General features: G+C 48.6%; 1 protein-coding gene across 1 annotated transcript in view; it reads right to left on the bottom strand.

Moving 5' to 3' along the window:
- Nucleotides 1–4,930: 4,930 nt before the first annotated feature.
- The window catches only part of LOC114488252 (BTG3 associated nuclear protein), a 123,724-nt gene continuing 104,910 nt past the window's right edge, over nucleotides 4,931–23,744 (bottom strand). The window contains 2 exon segments of the mRNA XM_028501939.2: nucleotides 4,931–5,568; nucleotides 9,091–9,234. Of these exon segments, the coding sequence (XP_028357740.1) occupies nucleotides 5,497–5,568; nucleotides 9,091–9,234 (216 nt within the window). The 3' untranslated portion in view covers nucleotides 4,931–5,496.

Genomic DNA, 23,744 nt, shown 5'->3' with positions numbered 1-23,744 from the left:
CTATCAAAAACTACTTTATGTGTGAATAGATTAAAATCTCCAATCTAAAAAAAACATCAAGTGGCTGAATGGATTAAAAAAAGAAGACTCGAGTGCATGCTGTCCACAAAGAGACTTGGTTCAGTTTTAAGGACACACATGTGCTCAAAGGGAAGGGATGGAAGATATTCAATGAAGGTGGAAAATGAAAGACAGTAGAGGTAACTACGCTTATATAAAAAATAAACTTTAAGTCAACAACTGTAACAAGAGACAAAGGTCATGATACAATGATAAAGGGGTCAGTTTGGCAAGAGGATATAACAATTGTAAATGTATAGATAGCTCACAGTGTTGGTTTCTGAAAAGACAAATACAACCGACAAACCTTTAGCTAGATGAGGAAAAAAAGAGAGAAGACTCAATAAGTATAATCAGAAATGAGAGAAGACATCTCACATGATTCCACAGGATACCAGATCTTAAGAGAAGGACTATGAATAATCACACATCAATAAACTGGATAACCTAGAAGAAATGGATGGAAGACTCCTAGAAACAAGACTGAATCGAGAAGAAATAGAAATCTGAAGAGACCATGAATGAAGAAGGAGATTTAAACAGTAATCAGAAACCTCCCAACACAGAGAAGCCAAGACCAGGCGGCTTCACTGGAGAAGCCTACCAGACATTTAAAGGAGAATTAAGGCCAGTCCTTCTCAAACTCTCTCAGCAAATTAAAGAGGAGGGAACATCCCCAAACTCATTTTACAAGGCTAGCATTACCCTGATACCAAAGACACGTGAGGACGCTACAAGTTGCTGTTCCTGATGAATGGAGATGCAGAGATTCTCAGTAAAATACTAGCAAACCGAATTCAACAGCACGTTGAGAGTACAACACACCATGATCAAGTGGGATTTTTCCCTGGGATACAAAGATGATCTGACACATGCAAATCAATAAATGTGACACGCCACATTAATAAAATGAAAAATAAGTATCATATGATCATCTCAATAGATGCAGAAGCATTTGACAACATGCATCCTTCATGATAAAAACTCAACGAATAGGGTACAGAAGGAACATACTTCAACATAATAAAGGCCATATATGACAAGCTGAAGGCTAACATCATACTCAACAGTGTATGAAAACAGGCTTTTCCTCTAAGATCAGAAACAAGACAGGGTGCCCACTCTGGCCACTTCTATTCAACATAATACTGGAAACCCATGCCAGAACAATCAGGAAAGGAAAGGAAGAGGAATCCAAGTCAGAAAGAAAGACATTAAACTGTTTGTAGATGCTAGGATTTGATATAGAGAAAATCCTAAAGTCTCCCCGCCCCTGACCCCAAATAGTAATATTAATGAACAAATTCAGTATGGTTGTAGCATACAAAACCAATATACAAAAATCAGTTGCATTTCTATACACTAACAACAAACTATCTGAAAAGAAATAAATAAAACAATTCCATGTTACATGGCATAAAAAACAATGAAATACTTAGGAATTAATTTAACCAAGGAGGTGAAAGTTGCACACTGAAATCTATAAAGCATTGATGAACGAAGTTAAGGAGAAATAAATGGAAAGATATCCCATGTTCATGGAAAAAATATTGTTAAAATGTTCATACTACCTGAAGCCATCTATAGATTCAAGGCAGTCCCTACCAAAATTCTAATGGCATTTTGCATAGAAATAAACAACCCTAAAATTCTCAATGGAACCAAAAAAGAACCCAAGTAGCCAAAGCAATCTTGAGAAAGAAGAACAAAGCTGGAAGCACAAAAACAGACACATGGAAAATGCAAAAAAACCCCCCAAGAGCCCAGAAATAAACCCACACCTATACAAACTAATATTTGACAAGGGAACAAAAAATATTCAATGAGGAAAGAACAGTCTCTTGCAGTGCTGCAAAAACTGGATATTCACACGCAAAAGAATGAAATCGGACCCCCTATCTTAAAAACATGCACAAAAAATTAACCTAAAATAGATTAAAGATGGAAATATGAGACCTGAAAAAATGAAAATCCTAGAGGAAAACAAAGAGAAAAAGAACTTTGACACTAGTTTAAGCAACAGGGTTTTGTTTTGTTTTGTTTTGTTTGTTTGTTTGGATATCACACCTAATGCACAAGCAACAAAAGTAAAAATATTCAAGTGAGATTACACCAAAATAAGAAGGTTGTGCAGAGCAAAAGAAATAATCAGCAAAGTGAAAATGCAACCTACAGAATGGGGAGAAAATACTTAACAAGCTATCCATCTGATAACAGTTTATATCCAAATAAATAAGGAGCTCACACAGCTCTATAGCAAAATAAACAAACAACACCCAAACAATCCAATTGAGAAGAAATGAATAAACATTTTTCCAAATAAGACAAACCTGGCCAACAGGTACATGAGAAGATGCTCAACATCACTATTCATCAGAGAGATACAAACCAAAAGCATGAGATATCATCTTACACCGGTAGAGTGGCTATTATCAAAAAGGCAAGAGATAGTAAGTGCTGGCAGGGACGTGGAGTTAAGGAAACCCTTGTGCACTGTTGGTGGGTACTGTAAACGGGCCCCACCACCATGCAAAAGTCTGGGTATTAAAAACACAACTACCATGTGATCCAGTAGTCCCAATCTGGGAATATAACTGAAGGATCCCACGAGTTTTGTTAAGTCCCTTTGTCATATTTAACTGTCTGTTAAAAACACTTCCCATTTTGATTTCTTATTTGACCTTTATGGCCTGGCCCGTGGCCAACTTTGACAAAGTTCCAAAGGGCACGTGTGCTCCTGACTGCTGGGTGCAGTGCTCTACATGCCGAGCAGGTCCTGTTCCTTGATCACGGAGTCGAAGTACCCCACTCCTCACTGACTTTTTCTAGACTGCTTCTTCAGTGTTTGTCACAGACACTGAGTTTCACGTCTTCTTGATGCAGCATCTTGATGCTTTTTTTCCAGGGCAATAAAAGAGAGCTTTAAAACAATTTAACTTCTTTCCAGGCCATCCCAGCATAGAGAGTAATGTTTCCCAGGATTTTGTTTTTGACAGCTTCAGTGAGACAGTTTCATGCTGAGCACGCAGACGTATCCGTGTCTTTACTGTCCTGCTTGTTCCCTCTCCCGCTTGCGCAGAACCTCCTCCCGGAATCCACATTTCTCCTCTTGAAGAAAGCTCCTTACATCTGCAGGTACCACCTTCATTTTTGTTCATTCATTATTTAAATGTCGCTCAATTTTTAATAACTTCGAGATATAATTTACATACCAAAAAATTCACCCTCTTCAGTGCAATTCAGAGATGTTTAGTTAGTTTACGGAGTTGTGCTGACATCACCAAAACATCTTCATCACCTGAAAAAGAAATCCCGCATCCCCAGTGCTCCCTCCCTTCGGCCCAGGGCAACCACTCATCTGCTGTCTGTCTCCGTAGATGTGTCTATTGTGAACATGCCATATAAACAGGATCATATAAGATGCAGCCTATTATATGTGGCTTCTTCCACTCAGAATGATGTTTTCAAGGTTCACTCATGTTGTTTGTCAGTGCTTCATTTCTTTTCATGGTCGAGTAATATTCCATTGTATGAATGGGCCGCATTTTGTTTATCCATTCATCCTTCGACGGACACCTGGTTCTTTCCATTTTCTGGCCACTGTGAATAGTGCTGCTATGCTATGAATATTTATATACAAGTTTACATGTGGACATATGGTTTAAATTCTCTTAAGTGTATACTCAGGAGTGGAACTGCTGGGTCAAATGATGTTTGTCACTGGCATTCTTGAACCACAAAGTTCACTGTAGAGAATTTTTTTCCTTCAATGCCTCATTGGTACTACCCTCTGCTTCTGACTTCCAGTGGTTACTGAAAAGTCTGCTGTGATTCTTTCATTCCATTGTCAGTGGTCTGGCCTTTCTCTCTGGCTGCTTTCAGAATTATTTTGATCTTTAATGTCAAGGCATGTGTGTCCAGGCATGGACTTATTTTTATTTCTATGTGGGATCTGTTCTTCCCCCTGAATCCCTTAAATGTCATCTTTTTTTCTGTTGTCTTCACTTCCCCCACCTAGGATTCCAGACACATGTTAGTTAGACCTTCTCTTTCCAGCAGTGTGACTGGTCTTTCTTCCCATTTCCATCTCCTCGAGAACAACTGCTCTCAGGTGACTGTCCGGGGAGGTCCTGAGTCTTCACGTCATGATGCCCATTGTTGGAGGATGAACGCAGGCATGGAATGTGACATGCTGTCCCACTGTGGGGAGGTGCCTGCCGTACCCCTCAGCATGCCCTGGTATAGCCATTCAGCCCAGGAACCATCATGGGACAGAACGGGAAGAGGCATGAATGTTCGGAATGGCGATTTTGAGTGCTTCCCAGAAAAAGCACCGAGCAAGCACCGTCTAAGTCAGTGAATGCAGTTTTGTTGTGGGAATCTCCCACACCCCACGGATATAACTGCCCAAACGGTGTGACAACAGCAGGCCCCGCACGCTGGTCATGTGTAAAGGGGACTCCCTCTGTGTTTGTGCTTGGAACAGTGTCCCTGCCTTTGTTCCTTCACTCTAGACAATGAGGCAGGCTCCTCCGGGCAGGACTTTCTCTAAGAAGCCCTAGAGCTGCAACTTTCTGGAGCCGGAGAAGGTCCTTGTCATTTGACAGCACCTGCAGTGCCGAGGCAGGCTCCCACTCCTGTGTCTGAGGGGACGCTCCATCAGGCAGTGTTCTGCGTTTGGGGGAGCTGACGCTCCAGCCTGTTACATGGGCCAACAGAAACACCCGCAACCCTTCCTTCCTTTGCAAGGACCCCACAAGTACTGTCAGCACAACTGGAAGGGCTTATTGGGTGACCCCTGAGTACCCATCTGGAGAGAGGCTGGCCTTGGTAAACCATCTCTTCAAAGGAAATAACATTAAAGCTGCTGTGGTCATAAATACATTTTATTTCATTAGAAATGCTTAATTACAGTGTTGAGAGCATTTCCCCTAGAAAAGTAGGTAAGCAATATTTCCATCAAAATCGTTAGTTGTCTTTGCAAATACCTATTTTCATTACACTGAACAGAGCACACAGCAAAAGGCTTCTGCTACTCCATTTTTTTTTCAATTTTCTTTTTTGTTATAAACACCATAGCAAATTAAAAAAAGCTGTTTAAACACAGAAAAATATTGTGGTTCTTGATTTTCTGCATGTACTTAACGCAATCCACACTGTGCTTCCCCACTCTTGCTCCAGACACCAACAGTGTGACTCAAACGAAAGGGGTCTTCTGCCAGGGGCGGCGGTTGCTGCTATCATCTGTTTATTTATCGGGACACTCTCCCCTGTGGACGAGGCTCAGGATGCACTTTAACAGAATAGGTGCAGTCACCTCCGTGCAAAGCCGTGGGGTCAGGGCGCCTGTAGAACTGAGAGGTTGGCTGCGGCCGGCACTGAGAGCGGCGACAGCGCCATCTTGGGTCCTGTCGTGGTCGGGCAGCCTGTCCTGCATCACTGGATCTGGATGGCTCCGTGCTCAAGCTGCATTTCGGGCTGCAAGGTGGGCTGCAGTGCCTCAGCCGTCTACAAGAGGGGAGAGAGGAGGGCTTTTCTATAAAAGTACCCACCAACTCAAATCTGGGACACTCACTGATCACAAACCCCAGTGGTTTCTACACATACAGCAAACATGCAGCAGAGCTGGGAGGGTCCTCAGTGCACCCCTGCCTGGAGCGATGGCTCTCCCAGAACCTGAGCCACTAGCAGCAGCTCAGACAAACCCAGGCTATGGTTCCTCCTTGTGGGGCCTTCTGCTTGCCCAGTCCTGACCAACCCTCCCACACAAGCCTCCCTAAAGCCCGTGGTACTGATTTCCTATTCCCATCTGCTGCTGTCCCAGGGAAATACTCTTGAAGTGGTTAACTCATCCTTAACCTAACCTATTTGCCTAGAATTTCAGTTACTATTTTGCCTTTCCTTATAAAAATTGTTCTATAAAAGCATTTTAGGGATAGCTACATTTCTCCCTTTAAAAACATAAGTTCTGGCCCTGGCTGGTGTGGCTCAGTGTGTTGAGCACCAGCCTGCAAACCAAAGGTTGCTGGTTCGATTCCCAGTCAGGGTACATGCCTAGGTTGTGGGGCCAGGTCCCCAGTAGGGGGCATGTGAGAGCTAACCGCACATTGATATCTTTCCCTCTTTCTCCCTCCCTTCCTGTCTCTCTAAAACTAAATATTTTTTTAAAAAGACAGAAGTGCTAAACAATGAGTTTCAGATATTAAGAGGATTTTAAATGTATATTCATAATTTGAAGGTATGTTAACAGGAAAAATATAATCTTGAAATAAGTCACCAATCATCCATCTTGACCATGCAGAGCTGGACCTCAAGTGGAAATGTGGGGATTTTCAGGATCCCTTAAGCTGTCTGTCAAAGGCGATGTCAAAGACTAGACTCTCATAGGTGGGCTTCCTGGCTTCCCTGGCCGGAAATTTAGCTGGAGGGGCCTGGCATGGTGGCCAAAAAGAAAGAGACAAAGAAAGCCACAAAGACTGGAAGGTAGAAGTTCCTGGATATGGGGGCTGGAGCTACAACTCCTGCTGCAGTTCAGGCTGCACGTGAAATGCTGTACACACGTTCAACACAGTGTTTCCTTGAAGCAGAGGCCTCCCGGCTCCAGAGGAAGGACTCGCCACAGGCGTCATCTGCACTGCAGACAGAGCCCACAGAGCAGCTGGGCGAGAGCAATGAGAAAGGGATGCCCTGTGACGCAGACAGGGGTGGGGGCTTCCCCAACGTTTCTGGACCAGGAAGAGTGGATTGGACAGTGCTGGTGGCAGCAGGCAGAGGGAGGGAGGAGAGAGGCCCCAGGCCCAGCAGTGAGCATGCACCTCACTCACTCTCTGCTCTGTTGCTCTTTGTCATCACTAAATGGGTCTTGAGACCTGCCAGGTGTGAGTCGACACAAAGAACACTAACAGGATGCCACAGTAGCAGGGGGCTAAGATGGACACAGCTTTCCTAAGTTCCAGAATCTGCACGATGACCACAAGCCTACCATCCAGTGAGATGACCCAGCACACAGCCCCAGACCTAGAGCACACACCGTGTGACCTTCTGTGCCTGCCCAGCGGCAGTGAGCCAACTGCCCTTGCATACAATCCTTTCACAACAATGTAGAGGTCAGGCAAAAAGCTGGTTGGGGAGAATTCATCTTCCCACACGCACACACCCCTCCCTGGCTCCGGGCCACATCTCATCCATTTCGGTCAGTGTCCAGAGCGGAAGGAGCCCCCGTGGTCCCTGCTGTGTGAAAGCCCAACCCCCGGAGCGGGGCAGGCCTGGGCTGTGGGAGCGGCTGGAAGGGTCGGAGGCATGGCTTCTTCAAGACACACCTTCCCAAACTCTGGGCCAACTGGGGCCTCACTGTGAATCAGAAGCCTGAGATTTTAGGTCCTCACAGGACTGTTGAGTTCACCCAGCTGGCCACCAGAGTCACCTTGGGCAACCTACTTGGCTCCACGGGGCCCCATTCCTCAGCAACCACCTCACGAGGCTGCAAGCAAACCAAATAAGAATTTCCTTTCCTCCAAGGGCTATGGAGAGAGCACAGTGCAGAGCAGAATGTGAGAGGGAAGGGGGACCACCTGGAAATTTGGGGCTCTAAATCTAAATGTCAAAGACTGATGGCATTGAGACACACGAGGTTATGAGTGCCGGACCACAGAAAGGCATGGCGCAGACCTGGAGAGGAATGTGGAGTGAGCCGGAAGGCAGGGCAGGAGCCAACACCCAGCAGCTAGAATGGAACATGGACAGGGTCCTGGGGGCGGGCGCTCTGAGGCCACCCTGGGCCAAGGCTGCTTCAGACACAGGGCATCCCCCAGGCTTCCCATGGACACCAAAAAGCTCCTGCATCGCACTGGCACTCATCTGGAGCTCAGCAGTCAGGTTAGTGATTTAAACCTGCAGCCTCTGAGGTTTGCGAATTCAGGCAGCTAGCACATCTTTGTCACCCACGGCCTTGTGCTTCGTTCCAACAGACCGGCTGCCCTCTGGGGCCAGGCTGATGCTTGAGCTCGTGAAGCAGAACGTGCACTAACTTTAGAACTGGTTGTTCTAGACACAACCAGCCAACCAGACAGAACCCACGCGCACTGTTCCCTGAAGAGGCTCGGGCTGTCAGGCTTCTGCCAGCTCTCCCTGCTGGTATGAGGAGTTGAGAGGGCAGGCCTGGGTCCCCCACACCCAGGGAACTCTGAAGGAGAGGTCACAACGCTTGTTCCATGAAGCAAACTCACTGTGGGGCAGCTCCATGAACACTTCAAATATCTAAAGAAGCAGCCCTCTCCTCCGACATTTTAGAAAGTGCCCAAATGGAGTGTGAATGCTGGAGTTCCCAGTGCTCCTGGGAAAGCATGGATAAGGGACAGCTTAGGAGGAAATCCAGCAAAACCAGACAATGAGAGGCTTCCATGGGAAGCTCATCGGCGCTCACGGTCAATCAGACATGCTGACTAAGCGCATAACACACACAGGTGGGCCTTACAAATGCGGAGTTCCCGACGAGGCTGTCAGGCTGCCATGTTAGAATACGGTGTGGGAAGCTGGAAACCTGGCCACCTGGTGCCCCCAGGACCAAACGCAAGCCCCATGGTGAGTCAGGTCATCCTGCACTCCCACCCCAAGCAGAGTGCTGCTCAGAGGCAAGTGCCCCCAAACTTGCCCCTGGGAAAAGGATGGAGGCCGAGGGGTGTCCCACACAGAGGAGCAGCGAGGTCTCAGGTCAACAAGGTCCCCTCACTTATGGAGAACTGAGCAGAACTAAATTTTTGCCTCTGAATGTATAGACAAATATTTGCATATGGCACGATAGCTCAACAATCAGTTTAAGACTGGCACCTATGCCAGGATTGAGCTTCTCACCATCATGTTTTTAGGCACTTAAAAACTATGTAATTCCAAGCGAGTGCGTATGTCCAAATTATGCATCTTTCAATGGTAACTACCTTCCTGCCAGTAAGAACACGAGAACCAGAAATACCCAGGCTGTGTTCACGCCTACAGATGACCCAGGACCTGTCCACAGACAAAGGCAGGACCCACCTGAGCTGCCGTAGTGTGGTCAGCCACTGGTGCCAGCTGGACGTACTGGACCTGGATGTCGCTTCCCTGGAGAGGCGATCCATCCACCCCTGCAGCAGTAGGGTCTGAAGAGGCCACAGCTATCAGCTGGGCCCCCTGCAGCACCTGGGGAGAGAAAGCAGACACCATCAGCACTGTCACCGGCACCAGTGTAAAAGCGAGCGCCATGCATGCAGACTCCACCACGGCCGTGCGAGCCATGGTCAACCTGGACTGCACTCCATGCTGTGGGGTCCGTCTGCCTCGTGCATCCTTCTGCAGTGACATCTGGTTGGCAACTGTATGTGCATAGTGTGAGCGGGTGGGAATGTATGTGTGCTCGACCAGTCTGTTCCACTACACAAGGCTCTTCCCTCAAGCATCCACATCTTGGACACAAAGATGGCCTTTTAAGCCTTACAGGAAAAAACAAACCAGCTCAAGTTTCTGAAGAGTGAGTGTGGGGACACAGCCAAAGGCACGCCTGAGAACACTGGGAGGGAGAGACAGCAGGGAGTGCAGCAGGAGGTAAAGCACTTGAAGACCTCCCGCAGTCACTGCTGTTCTCGGTTCACGGGCTGGGGAGACATGAAGGGCAGCCAGGAGGGACAGGTGATGGCAGCATGTCCTCAACCCGCAGGCAAGATATGTTCACCGGCTCTTCCAGGAGCCCCTGGAGCAATTTCAAGCCAGAGGAGATGAAGAAGCTGCCAAGAGTTGACCACTGAATTTAAGAAATGGTAGAACGTGTGCGAGTTACAAAACCCAATGCTCCACAAAGAGTCGAGCAGACCTCTGGGTGAGGAGTGGTGGTCAGGAGAGAAGACACTGACAAAGGGCAGTAAAAGAGCTCCTAGGGGGTGACACCAAGTTTCAGACAAATCACCCGTGACAACTAGGGACAGTGCCCTGGACTGTGGCCTGGAGGTGGGGACCAGGCAAGGCCCTCAGGGACAGGCTTTGGGTGACCCCACCACTCCTGAGCACCCCCACATCCAGGCCCACTTCCTACCCAGACCACATGGTGCTCCAGCAGCTGGAAGGCAGGCTGGTGCCTTGCTATCCTGAAGGTCAAGACAGGGGTGGGGGGGTGGGGATTTCTGTGGCTTCATATTCATTACAGTGAGTGCCGTAAGTTGTGAGAATTTTTACTTGGGGGTTGTGTCCCAACCCTCCTTAAATTATATGTCCATAGCACCACCTCCCAGGGTCACCTGTGGGCCACGCACAGTGGGGCGACAGTGACCATGGTCCCCAGCCAGCCCGCAGCCTCCCCCGACAGTGTCAGAGCTGGGGAAGAAGGCGCGGGTCTGCAGCAAGAGGAGGGGCTGCCCGCCCTGGGAAAGGCAGGCTTGGAGTCCTTATGGAAACACAATCTGTGGGTTTAAAATAGCATTCAAGGTTTTGATAAGCAAGAGTTCTATTTCTTTAACAAGGAACTCATCAGTGGAAAAACAGGTAAATAGGATTTTTACAGAAGATGGCAGAAAGCTCTCAGAAACCTCAGTCTCACATTCCGACGGCAGCCCGCTATGCTGGGAGGAACACTGCCCCGAGAGGTGCCCGTCGGCAGACCCTGGGAGTGTCCTGCCACGGGCAAAAGGCACTTTGCAGATGGGACTAAGTTGATCATCTCAGGCTGAGGAGAGTGTCCTGGAATATCAGATGGGCCCAATGTCACCAGCATGTCTTGAAAAACAAAATCCTTCTCAGCTGCAGAGGGGCAGAGGGATGCAACGTGAGAAAGAGGCCATGGCTGGCTTGGAAGACAGAGGAAGGGGCCATGAGCCAAGGAATGCGGCACCTCTAGAAGCTGGGAAAGGCAAGGAAATAGATTCTCCCTTGGAGCCTCCAGGGGGAACCTTGGAGCACCTTGACTTTGGCCCAGGGAGACTACTTCACAAACCCCAGCACAGACAGAAGGTCAAAGGACTCTAGTGCAGAAAAACTAGCTGGGATCTCAAGGGAGGCACGAAGCTGTATTTATTCATGGATGTGTTTTAGGAGCCGCTGTCTGTCAGAGGGGAGGGGAGGTGATTCTACTTTTTTTGGAAAAAAGGGAAGGGCAAAACCATCAAAGCCTATTAAAACATCACAGGTCAAGATGTCTTGTAACCTTGACTGAGCAAACTGAACTGTGTCTGCTCCAACTGTTATCATCCATACAACACCTCAAGGCTCTGCCACATATAAGGAAGAGGTCACCCCCGGATCAGACTCACGGGGGGGGGGCTGGCTGGCAGGTGACTTGCCCGTGCACACCCCAAGCCGTGTCGGCAGGCCCCAGTGCAGACCCACCCATGCTCCGCTGCCCCATGCCTGGTGGCCTGCCCTTGTGTCCAGCCTGGTTGACCGTGCTTCCCTCTCTGCTGCTGACCTTCTTCCCATCCTCCGAGAGAGGCCGGCCAAGGGGACCCCAGGATTCCTACAGGCCCACTGTAACCCTCTCTGGAGCCCTGGCCACCTCCAGGCACATACTGCATCTTGCTCCAGCATTTGCTCACACTTGCTACCCCCACTCCAAACACATACTCTCCCCCTCCTCCCCCCCTGCCCCGCCAGAACAGGAGCTCCAGGATGGCACAAGGCGGTAGTGGCGTGGGGTATCTGTCCGTCTGTTTTGTTCACTGCCAAATCCCTAGCATCTAAGACCATACCTGACATTCAATAAATATTGGTTAAATAAATGAAAACGAAGATAACATGGATGAGAAAGACTAATGATGAGAAACAGGTGAGAAAACAGGCTGGCTCCTCCACAGGTCCATCAGACAGGAAGGAACTGGTCGTGAGGGACAAAGGAGCACAGAAACGTGCGCACTCCCACACAGGTCCTCCTCGTGTCTACCGCAGGGGTTGATGTGGCTATTCCTGAGCCAGGCAGTTCCAGGGCAAAGCTTGGGAGACTCCGATGGTGAGTTTCAGAAGAAAAGGTTAAGTGGGTAAGAGCAGTTAAGAGTTAGAGATACTTTTTAACTAGAAGGGCATGTGAGGGAGGACTTGCTTACAAACACAACATCCCCTGAGGTGTGAGTGGAGAAGAGCGCAGGGCACACAGGCCAGGTAGATGGGAGGAGAGGCCACACGGGCCAGGCCTGCACCGACAGCCAACTCCACCCCACCGCCAGGCCCCTGGACCAGACGCCCCTCACTGCACCTCACTCCTGCCCTGGGCTGTGGGCCTCTCCGTGCCCCCATCACCACATGCTCCTTCCTTGGCCCTCTTCACAAGACTGAGCCAGCTGTAGAAGAACCTTTGTACTCTTGGATCTTGGAACAAGACCAATCCAGACTCCCACAAGGGGCCCGGTAACAGCTACGCCCATCGAAGGGTCTCTGAGCCCAACTACCACTCTCACGCCAGGGCCAGCCACCAGTGAGCAGACAAGATCGTCTGCCCGTGCACTCTGCAAAGCGCCCCCGGAAAGGTCACGCACAAACACATTGTAAGAACGGTTAGGAGTTCAGTGACTTGGTTCTGATACAGACATGCCAACTGCAGACACATTCAATTGCAAGATTACAGTGAGTGTCTAATGGAAGCAAATGGTACTCCCTACGCTGTCCAAACTAATGGAACGGACAGACATTTGCTTTTCTTTGAATTTTAATTTGGTATCTAAATCATCTTAAATTGGATTGACTCTGAAGAACAAATGCCCGAAGCACCCACCCTGCACTGCATGCTCTCCAGTGTGCACTGACCCGCACAGCTGGAGCTACTCGGCAGCCCTGACTCTGGTGTCGGGCCTCTGGCCCTGGCTGGTGCTGCCCCGCCCCGGGCCTGCTGCTCCCTGTGCTGCCCCCCACCTGCCCTCCTGGGCCGCAGCCCTCCACACGAACTCCTCCTCTCCAGAAAATCAAACTCAGAGATGTAAGGACCTACTATGTACAGGAGTAGAAATAGGTCCTGTCCACGTCTCTCTCTGTGAAGACTCAGGTAAGTTCTGAGGAGAGGTGGGGTTGGCTTGCATTTGAAGGGGGGATGGGGGGAGGAGTGTCTCAGGCAGAGAGAACGAGAAAGCTCGGAGATGGCAAAGGAGACCAGTGGAGGGTGGGGGTGTTACCGAGAGGAAAGAGGGGCTCAGCACCAAGCAAAGCTTCTAAGGCTCTTCTAATAACAAGAGGGCTGCAGGCTTGAGTTAACTCTGTCTGGCATTCCATGACCAGGACATTCAACTGGTTAGAAAGAGCGCAGTTCTTCCAGATTGGCCAGGGGGCCTGGAGAGGCCGGGGCAGGGCAGAAGAGACCCTGACCTTTTGTAGGCCCATCAAGAGACCCCACTGTTGTTCGGCAGTGGCCAGCTTATCCTTGGTCCCTTTGCTTCTCTTTGGAGTGACTGTAAGCACAGCCCCCCAACCTGGCAAATAAAATCCAATGTGTGACCACACTTTGCCAGCCCAGGAATGGACACAAGGCTGCCGCTGTTCCTGTCAATGCTCAGCACTGGGTGAAAACACGCACTGGGACCTGGGAGGGTCTCTGCGGGATCGCGCAACACATTCAGGACACAGGAGGGGCCGCCAGTTCCTTATCTTCTCTCCCCAGTTTGCTTCACCCTGGTCTTTAAGTCTGAAGGTGATGACTGAACTGCAATGGTTCAAGGATTCTATACTACTTGCCCTCATCCCCCATCTTCAAAACATTTCTGCAAACTGTCAATTCTTTCTGCTGCTGGTTGTATAGCTATGTTCTTGGGATTCTGGAGATTCAAAATCTCTAGCACAGCACAGAAGCCACTACAGAAACACTGACCTACCAATATGTCACTAGCTGGGCCTTTGTCCCATAAGACCCTATTTCAAGTCTAAGACTGGGACCAGCACAGCCGCAAGTGGGTGACAGCTGATTAGGGCCTGGCACAGTGCTCACTGCATCTGCACCTGTATCTCTTAGTTAGCAGACTTATTCCTGACTGACATGCATCTGCGAACCTTTTGTGAACTCGTCCCATGTAGGAATGTCCGTGTGGTGTTCCTGTTGCCAGCCCCCACTTTCCCCACGTGGGTAACCTCATGTCTGGTAGGCTCGTGTCACATGTGGTTTGCTCCCAGTGGCCGACCTGAGTGAAACGTGAGGTGGGCCACAGAGGCCCACTTAGTGGAGGTCTGTGGTTCAGGTCGAGGTTGTGCTGGGTGACAATGCTGCCCTACAACAACTAGGAAAAATCAAAACGAGGAAAAGGCAAAAGGCAACAGACGTGGTAGGAAGTTCTCAAAACCACACAGCCATCTGCCCTTTTGGTGGGTGAAAAAGGGGAGGGCACGGGCTGCAGTGGGCTGTGGCTGCCCTAACTCAGCACTGGTCTGCCAGACCCCGGATTGAACTTAAAATCTAGGCAAAGTTTTCAAATACTAAGCTAAAACGTTAGGTATTTTAATGCAGTCACAGTTTTGTAATGATGTCTATTCTAAAAGATCACTTAATTAGTGAATTTAAGGTCAAATCATACAACCACTTTTTAAGGAAACTTATAAAATCAACTTATTTCCGAAAAGGTTCTGCCTGTACTCTGGTTTTGGCAACAAGCCACCCTACACCCTCCAAACCGAAGGCCCTTTATGGTGTCCTGAGAGAGTTTTTCCCTGTCAGCACTGCCAATAAAGTGACTTTTTACATGACCCACACAGCTGATTAAATATTAAGAATTATAATGTCGAAAACCTCAGAATCTAAAAGTGCAGCATTATAATAGCAAAGGTAGGCACATTACCAGCCTGGCTGGTAAATGAAAATAAAAACAGGAAAAGGTTCTCCACTGGGAATTCATTCAAAATGCTCTGCCTTTAAAATGTTTCACATTGCTTTGGGTTTGTTAAGTTGATTCAGAAAGGAGTTAAACATTTAACGTGCACACCACTGGAGAAAAAGATCTTCCGGCCACTTAGTTATCATTTTCCTCCTTCCTCCTACTCCAGACCCTGCAGAACAAACCTGCCCTGGGGGGACCTCCCCCACCATGAGTCCTCAGCAAGACCCCCCCCCCACCCCCGTGCTGCCCCAGCTCCAGCGCCTTGACTCTGAGCACTGGGAAAGAGGGTGGGCACCTGACACTAAGCCCGCCTCCTCCTCAACCGACCACGGCCCCATCTCCTGTGGGACAAAGCTCGCTTAGGTGACTCCCCACTCATTTCTCAAAGATGAGCTTTCAGCTACTTCTTCATTCTTCCTGCTCACTTTCTGTTTGGTACCTCTTCCAAACAGGCTCTGGAACATAGTAAGATCAGAGTGGAATGCAGTGAGCTCCCAGGCCAGTAGCCAGCAGCAGCACCTCTGGGCTGCCGGCCACAGTGAGCCTGCAGCTGCGCTTACAGCGGGGCTCCCCAAAAGGCAGCGTGTGGCCAGGAGGCACTCAGAGATGGGGTGCAGGCGCCAGCTAGTTTCCCAGCTTCATTTAGAAGGTTCTCCGGCACATTTCCAAAGCACAGCCAGTTATTTTCGGACAAAAGAAAAATGGTCTAGGACACAAATATAAAGCAGCCTACTAGGGGGATCCTGGATCTAAATGCAGTTTTTCGGAGCACACATCTGGTCTTCCTGTCCACATTACCAATTCTGTTTAATACCCAACTGAGATACTGCAAAACTAGTGCAAAACCTAAAGTAAATGCAAGAAACCCAAGGACTTTTCTGTAATATTTTGATATAAAATTCCAAATCCAACCAAGAATACACATAGATACAAAAGAAGAAAAAAAGGGGGAAAAAAGAAAAAAGCCCAAATACCCCAGAACAAACCAACAAAAACCCCTCAATGCACTTACAAGATCTGCTTTTAACAGTCTCATCGAGTGTGTGGTCAGGAATGAGACCACTAATCTTGAGGCCTCCTGGAAACAGTCGCTTCCTTCCTTGTTTTGTGTTTATGGGAACTTGTTAAGGGAACACGATCACAACCAGGCTGAAAATCTGGATATTAATTCAAAGAGCAGCTTCCCTGCGTTACAACAGTGAGGAGCTGGAGAGCGATGCCTGCCCCAGGGCACTCCCAAACGACCACTGGCTGGGACACCTACCTGCCTGAAATCTTTTTTGTGTATTTGTATAGCAGATGCCAAAAACAAATTACCATGCTTAAGCCTTTAAGCCTTCTGACGGATCACTACTAGTCTGTTTCCCTGGATTCCATTTTGAATGCTTTCATAAACCACATCGCCATTAGTACACAGTTAAAAAGGAGCTCACACAGCAAGGCTCCTCTGGGATCATTCCTCAACAAGACCCAGCACAGAAACTTCTCACGGCCCTCAGGGTTCAACCCAAACTGATGCAACACTTTAGAAAGCATCCTATGGCCAGCTAAGCTAAACCTGTGAAGTTAACAGGCTAATAGCCATAAGCCGGATTTACAGCCTGGAGCCAATGGGAAGCTGCCCCAAGGAAGCCAGGTCCAGATTCTGTGCACACAAAGATTCCGCGTGGCAAGCAGTTAATAAAAAGCAGGTTCTGCTGTATGCTCTGCGGCTTGTTCCAGCACTGGAGCATGAATCTCAAACACAATCTAGGCAAAAGCAAATCAAAACCTAAAAAACAGAATAAAGCAGAAACGGAAGTCTGGAGATACTTGGTATTCATTCCCCATCATTCCAGATAGGCCAGCTTTCCTGGGAACAAATCTTAACCATGCATCTTAAAACTTTCCAGTTGATTGGGGCTGGGTTTGGGGTGGGGATTTAATAACTCAGCCACAGTAAGATCTAAGGCCCGCCACTTTTCCCCAGGGGTCCAGACCTCTAGTTTCTAGAAGAGGTGGGTGGGTGGGGAGTGGGTGAGACAGAGCAGGATCAAAATAAAAGGTTTATTTTAATTGTGTCTGTAAGTGATGCATCACATCACTATAGCCCCGTTCAGACCCTGGGAAGGGAGAGGGTGTGCCAGCCTATCAGCCATCACACTTCATGACCGCAGCGAGCTGGCAGCCCAACCACGGAGATGAATGCTGCCAGCTATCGTCCCGACTGATGACGTGGACAAAGTGGCCACCAGCCCGCAGGACAGAGACTGTACAAGCCCTGCACTCAGAGCTGCTTCCTCAGGCTGTCCCGGGACAGTCAGCGGTCTCGCAGCTCTGACTGTTCACGAACTCAGGAGACTCACTGCACGTAGCAGCAGAAACTATTGTTGCATTCACTGCCACGGGGTGAAGGGAAAATTAAAAAGAGGCAATGCATATTTCCTACTGAGTTCAACTCCGTAGGAAGCATTCATAAAGTACCACTTTATAAATGTCTGTGATTTACTGGGTGATATGAATGTCAACTCACATTCCCTTCTAATTGGAATGGGAAAGAGTGATTTTAAAATAGGACGTACCAGTCTTCAAACTCTTCAAGCCAGACTGCACGCGTGATCGGGAAAGCAATCGGCAGACCAGAGGCCTCCCTGGGGAAAACCAGGCCAGGGGTCTCCTACAGCAGGGAGCACCCACAGCAGAAAGGCCTTTAGAGTCCTTGCATAAATTCAAAAGCTCATCATGTTGCAGAAATGCAGCCTCGCTATTCCTGCCAATGGATGATTTGTTGTGAGATGCAGACTAACGGGACATCTACATTCCTCACACTGGTGATGAGCCTGTCAGCCCAGTGTCATTTTTCCATTCTGATAAACTACGGTGCCTGCCATCTCTTAAGAAAATTTCAGAAACTGATTTCCACACCAACTACCAACAGTAGGACTAGCACTACTACTCATTAATAGTAAGACCATTACACACCAAGTAAACAAAGTCTCATGAGGTGTGAACTTGTCTCTGTCCTCATCACAGAGGGCCTTTGTGGTGAGGACAGTACCTCTCCCTTTCAAGGCCCCAGTTCTAGAGGCAACGCCGTTTCCAGGGCTGACCTCAGTGCCTCAGGGAGTGCAGAAACCCCTGCCCACTGTCAAGCACACTTTCCTGTAAGCACCTATGTGCACATCAGATCGTGAGCTGGAGGGTCTGGGAGGGACGTGGAGACACAGAGGGCACACAGACCTCCCACGGGAAGCCCCACAGCACCCAGAATGTCACCACACTCACATCGCTTCACAAACAACTTGTTTCACGGTGCAGAGCTTGGGTCTATCACACATCGGCGTGGGATGTGGGTCCGAGGTGGGGCGGAAGGCCAACATTTTGCCAATGGTGGCAGGGGTATAGTGGGATCAATTGTCTCCCCCAAGATACCTCCATGTCCTAACCTCTGGAACCTAAAATGTGAATTTATTTGAAGTAGGATCTTGGAGGAGGCAAAAGATGAGGTCACAATTAGAGCAAGATGGGCCCTAATCCGATGAAAAGCATCGTTATGAGAAGAGGGGAATGTGGACACAGACACGGAAAGGAGGATGCCATGGGAACAGAGGCAGAGGCTGAGGGACGCATCCACAAGCCAAGGGCTGTCAAGGGCCCCCAGGAGCTGGAAGAAACAAGGAAGAATCCTTCCCTAGAGCCGTTGTGGGGAGTGCTGCCCTGCACCTGCAGACCATGACTCTGGACTTCCGGCCTCCAGAGCTGGGAGGGAATGCCGTTTTAAGCCACTCAGTAGGAGTCTTGGGATGATGGCCCAGGAGCAGTCTTCACACTTTCAGGCCCTCAGCTAGAATGCAGTCAGTCACTCCATACCCAGGGCCACCTGGTCAACTGTTTTGAGTTGACAGAAGTTCAAGCCTTTTGCTTCCTGGGAACATCCTGACAGCTCCTCTCCTCTCCCTAACACTCATCAGCTCCTGACAGGCAGGCCTCTGGTTTGCCCCTTGGCCCTTTTAAAGGAGCAGCCAACAATCCTCTTCCAAATCGCAGGCCTTAGGCTTCCTGGACACCCTAAGATGTATGGGAGCAGGAGTGCGCTGGGTCCAGTGGTTCCTGAACCGAGCGCAGCCAGTACAAAAATGACAGCACCTGGCAAGACACACAGAGAAGAACACTGTAGGGTGGGACTGCAGGTGAGAGCAGCTATACATCAGCATGAATCTTAAACTGTTCTTGTTGCTTAAAGGCCATCATAAGAAGCTGCCAAAATTTAGAAGACACAAGCTGATGGTCCCTTAAAAAGACAGATTCCAATTTCCTACTGAGAAGAACTGGCTGCCTTCAGAATGATTTTTAATTAACCTGCAGGACAAGGGGCACCTCCTCCTACATGCTAACAATGTGTCACTTGTCTGAATCAATGCTGGATAGGAGCAGCTCTTATGACCACTCAGTCCCCTCACCAAGACCCACTGTGCAAATGGCCACTGGGATGCAAATCCACCTGGGGCCAAGAACTCTCCAGGAGGCAATGTCTCAGAAAATGCCACGTTGAGGTAAAACACAATGAGAGTACTGCCTGGTCCAAATATCTAGAACCAAGTAGCCACAAATATTTTCAGGCCCAAATCCTTTTCAGCATAGCAGAGCTCAGTCACAATGTCCCAAATCCCTTCTAGGAACAGACACGGTGCTCTGGACTAAACATTTATGACCCCCTACCCCTAAATTCACATACTGAAGCCCTAATTCCCCAACGTGATGGTGTCTGTGGGTGGGACCTTCGGGAGGTGATTAGGGTTAGATGAGGCCATGAGGGTGGGGCCCCTGTGATGGGAGTAGTGCCCTCTCCACGCACGCACCCAGGAAAGCCATGGGAGGACACTGCCAGGGACAGAGGGTCGCCATAGGAACCTCACTGCCAGCACCCTCATCTCCAGCTTCTGGCCCCAGACTGGAGGAATACATGTCTACTGTTTAACCCCTCACTTACACCTGCCAGAACTCAGACAGAGGGTGACGGCAGATAAACAATGTCACCTTCCTTCTAATGAGGTGGAACAGATATGCTTAGGAGAGGAAGTTTCAAGGACTATTTAATCCCCAAAAGGACCCAGCTCAGGGAGAGACCAATCTAGGCACTCTTGGTCAGTCTGGAGATTGCTGGAAGGACAGATCGCTGTGCAAGGAAAAAACTGCTAATGAGCCAATGGGCATCTCTAGTAGCCTTCAGTTCAAAACCCACTGTTGTTAATTTTTGTAGGACTTTTAAATGAAGGGACATTCTCACACACACATGCCGTTACCTTCAATGGTTCAAAGCACTAGTTTATATACATTTCAAGTTCAGCTCAGGAAGAATACCTTGGGCGAGTCCCTGGACTCCTGACACCAGGGATCATTTCTCTGGGAGCATGTGGGGAGTTTACAGCACACTCACCTTGGCCCCTTGACACTGAGAGACTATGTTTCTGCCCTCTGGGGTTCAGAAAGTGAAAAATATAAGGCAGGCAAGGACAACTGCCTTTTAGTGTGCCCCAGCCTCTGAAGGGTTCCCAACCCTGAACACCTTAGCAGGAACCAAACCAGATCCTTCTCTCTCCCTTGGTGCACCCTTCAGATGGGACCAGGAGTTGTCTGCACTGTTAAAGCACAGCATGCCATTTGCAAACACTTTGGCCAACACAGAAAAGCCTGGTTTGAATATGACAACTGTGTGCTCTCACTGCATAGTGCGCTGAAGGCACCCCACTCCAAGGTCATATTAAATGACACCAGGAGTCAACAATGCAAATGGTCAACTTCAGGTATAAAAAATTGCTTTACACTTTGTCCAAATGAAAAACACTCAAAAAGCAACACTTCATATTCAACCAATGGTGGGCCACCTTTGGCGAGGAAAGTGTGGGCTGCTCGTGAAGAACGAGCTCAGACTTTATAGTGTGCTTCTGTGTCACACCCAGCGTGGGGCTGTGTTCAGGCTATCACTCATGCACTGGAAATGAGAAACCACCACCACAGTAACTGCAAGTGAGAGGCGGAAGAAAGGAGGGAGGGAGGGGAAACTGTTCTGAAGCACCATCTCAGAAGCACCATTTGGCAGATAAGGAGTTTAAGCTACAAGTTCAAGCTATTCTGGGGTGAGGGTGCAGCCAGGCCAGGGCCTGGGGCCAATCAGCAGAATAAAGGCCTGGAGCTCGGGGTTCCCTCTTCCTACACCCATCATTGGCCAAGCACAAGAGGGAAGCCAGTGGGTGAGGGAGCCTAGAGAAGACCGAGCCAGGAGAACAAGGGTTCATACAAAAGGAGCAAACAACCGGGATGCCCCTGCGTCCTGCTCTACCACACAGTGTGTCTCTCTGGGGGACGTCCTGGCTACTGCTGGTGGCTGCAAGTGTCAGGACACAGAGAAGCTACTGTAGTCATTGGAAAAGCCCCTGTCAATCATCATTTGGCCAGAATGTGAGCCGATAGGGACCCAAAGCCCTGGTGGTGGGCAGGACTGTCCGGGCCAGTGAGTTTACATGGGAGCAGTGGGACTGGCTGCGGTCCTGGGGCCTTGGCCACACACTGTGCATTCGGCACAGATGCCATCTTGTTTGTTATCATTAGCTCCACTTTGCCAGGAGGAAACAGGGCCTCAGTGGCTAACTTACGTGCCCAGGATCACAGGCCAGTAAAAGCAGAACCAAACAGAAGAGGCTTTGAATGCAGTTGCGGCAACTCCTCCTGGCTGCTTCCATTGCACCAGGAGGCCAGAGCCAATCCCTTGTGTGTGACTGAGATGTGTCAGAAAAAAGTGAAAAGAACGATTACACAGCAAATCATACAACTCAGAAACCTCGAGAGCCCAATTTGACTTTAAAAATAATTTTCCTTTAAAACAAGGAAAATTATAATATTTACGCTAAGTCCTCTATACTTCAGTGTTCGGGAATAAAACAGCCTCCAGCCCTTCACTTCAGCCCTCCTGGCTGACCTGTCTGAACACCTGCCAGTCACAGAGTATTTGGCCTTGGCGTACTTGACCTCTGGAGGGGCTTCTGGGAATTCAACTCAGGTGCCAACAAAGCATCATCCCAAATGGAAGATAATTCTCTCAAAAAGACTTGCCAAACTGTTAACATCACGAGGACCTATTTTTAAGGATCCACATTTTTTCCATCCTATTTCAGCAAACCTTCCATTAACTGGGCCCAGTTTACCTGATTGTCTTCAAATGTTATGGACCCACCAGTGGCGTGTGACCTAAGAGGGTTCACAGCTCACCGCTCGGTCACTGCCTGCCCCACTCCTGCATCCACTGATGGACAGGAGCATCTAGAACTGGATTGTTGGCCCACATTATCACTATTCTAAGGGCTTCCCTTTCAAAATCTTCAGCACAAATCCATTTTCATCTTTCACTAGCAAGAACACCATCCTCAGAGCTTACACTAACTTTCAATAGCAGGCACAGGGCTGATTTCTACAGACTGTCCCTAATACCAAGTGCACACCTTTGGGTGTCACACACACACCTGATGACACAGGAACATTAAGTGAGAATAGTTGTTGAGAGAAAGCAATAGCTCCAAGGGGCAAATGAAGAGGCAGAATTACAAATCAGTCTGGGTCATTTTATAAGTGTTTTGTTTGTTTTACTTTGGGAGTCAATATAAAACAACGGCCTGAATTTTAACAATAAGTGACTGTATTCGTGTACACATAAAAATCATTTCTAAATTATCTGCATGCCCTGAACATTATACACAAAGCAGCTATCAGTTCAATGTGTTCCTAATGCCCCCTCTCCCTGTCTCTCTTACCCACACACACACACACACACACATGCCTGTCTCAGATAGGCGTGAGATTGTCCCCGATACCACACTTTCTCTTCAATCCAAACCCAGTGGCATGTCACATATACTTCGTTTCATCTTTGGACTGAAAATCCTAGAAAAAATGTCAAGGAAGATGGTAATAAATTTTATCAAATATTTGCAAATTAATTAACCCTGCGAGAAGAAATGCAGAACCTTCCGGATGCTCAGAATAAGGGGAAGCACTCTGACCCTTTGGTGTGTTACTTGATCGGAAATTGACCTCTGCTCTGGAATTCCATAAAAAGTCATAATACTAGCATTTACACTGGTTCTGCTATGGACTGTGCCAAATCTCTCATAGCTCCTTATGTAGACAGAACACTGTATGCTCCTCTGTAAACCTGTCTTTGTGAAAATGCCCACGGACTGCAGTTTCCTGATAAGAAAGATAGGGATTTGGGCCTCATGTCCTCCAATTCCCCGCCAGCTCAGCAAGTGAGTTAAACAGCACAGGGTTCTCTTAGCCATTTCAACACACTGTTAGAGCAGCAGCTTTCACAATTTAAGCAGGGACTCTGATCAGATTGCGTCCATGGTTTCTCCATGAAGGATTCCTCATAAACACATAGTGAATTTAGCAGTGCCTTCAGCAGCTCACTCTCAAAGTGAGTAAAAAGTGGAGAATTACACTGTGCTTGAAATTTTTTTCCTTCTGCAGTAATGTCATTCAATGGTTGAGGGCTCAGTGAGATTTCAGCCAGGCTCACTGGTGTCTTCTTGTCTGTGAGAACTCAGAACACTGCAGGCCCCACTGCTCATGCCTCTTGCCACTGGACTGTCCAGCAGGTGGTTCCTCTGATGGCCTCAATCCCTCCCTGCTCAGCACCCTGCGATGAAGGCAATGTACTCCTGAAATCTGCGGCCTCTGGACCAGCAGCACCGGACACACTGCAAATTAGGGTGCCCTTACCAGTGCTGACTCCCTTGAGTTTTCTCCACTATCTGCACTTCCTTTTAGAAATGGCACCACCAGAGTCCAAACACAACCACGGTGAGGGGCAGGGAGAACAATCTGCCGGTTTTGTAAACATGGACCAGT

Source organism: Phyllostomus discolor, chromosome 12 (genome assembly GCF_004126475.2).
Source record: "Phyllostomus discolor isolate MPI-MPIP mPhyDis1 chromosome 12, mPhyDis1.pri.v3, whole genome shotgun sequence".
Taxonomy (NCBI): domain Eukaryota; kingdom Metazoa; phylum Chordata; class Mammalia; order Chiroptera; family Phyllostomidae; genus Phyllostomus; species Phyllostomus discolor.
The sequence above is the reverse complement of the archived record's forward strand: the minus strand, read 5'-3'. Positions and strand labels throughout refer to the sequence as shown.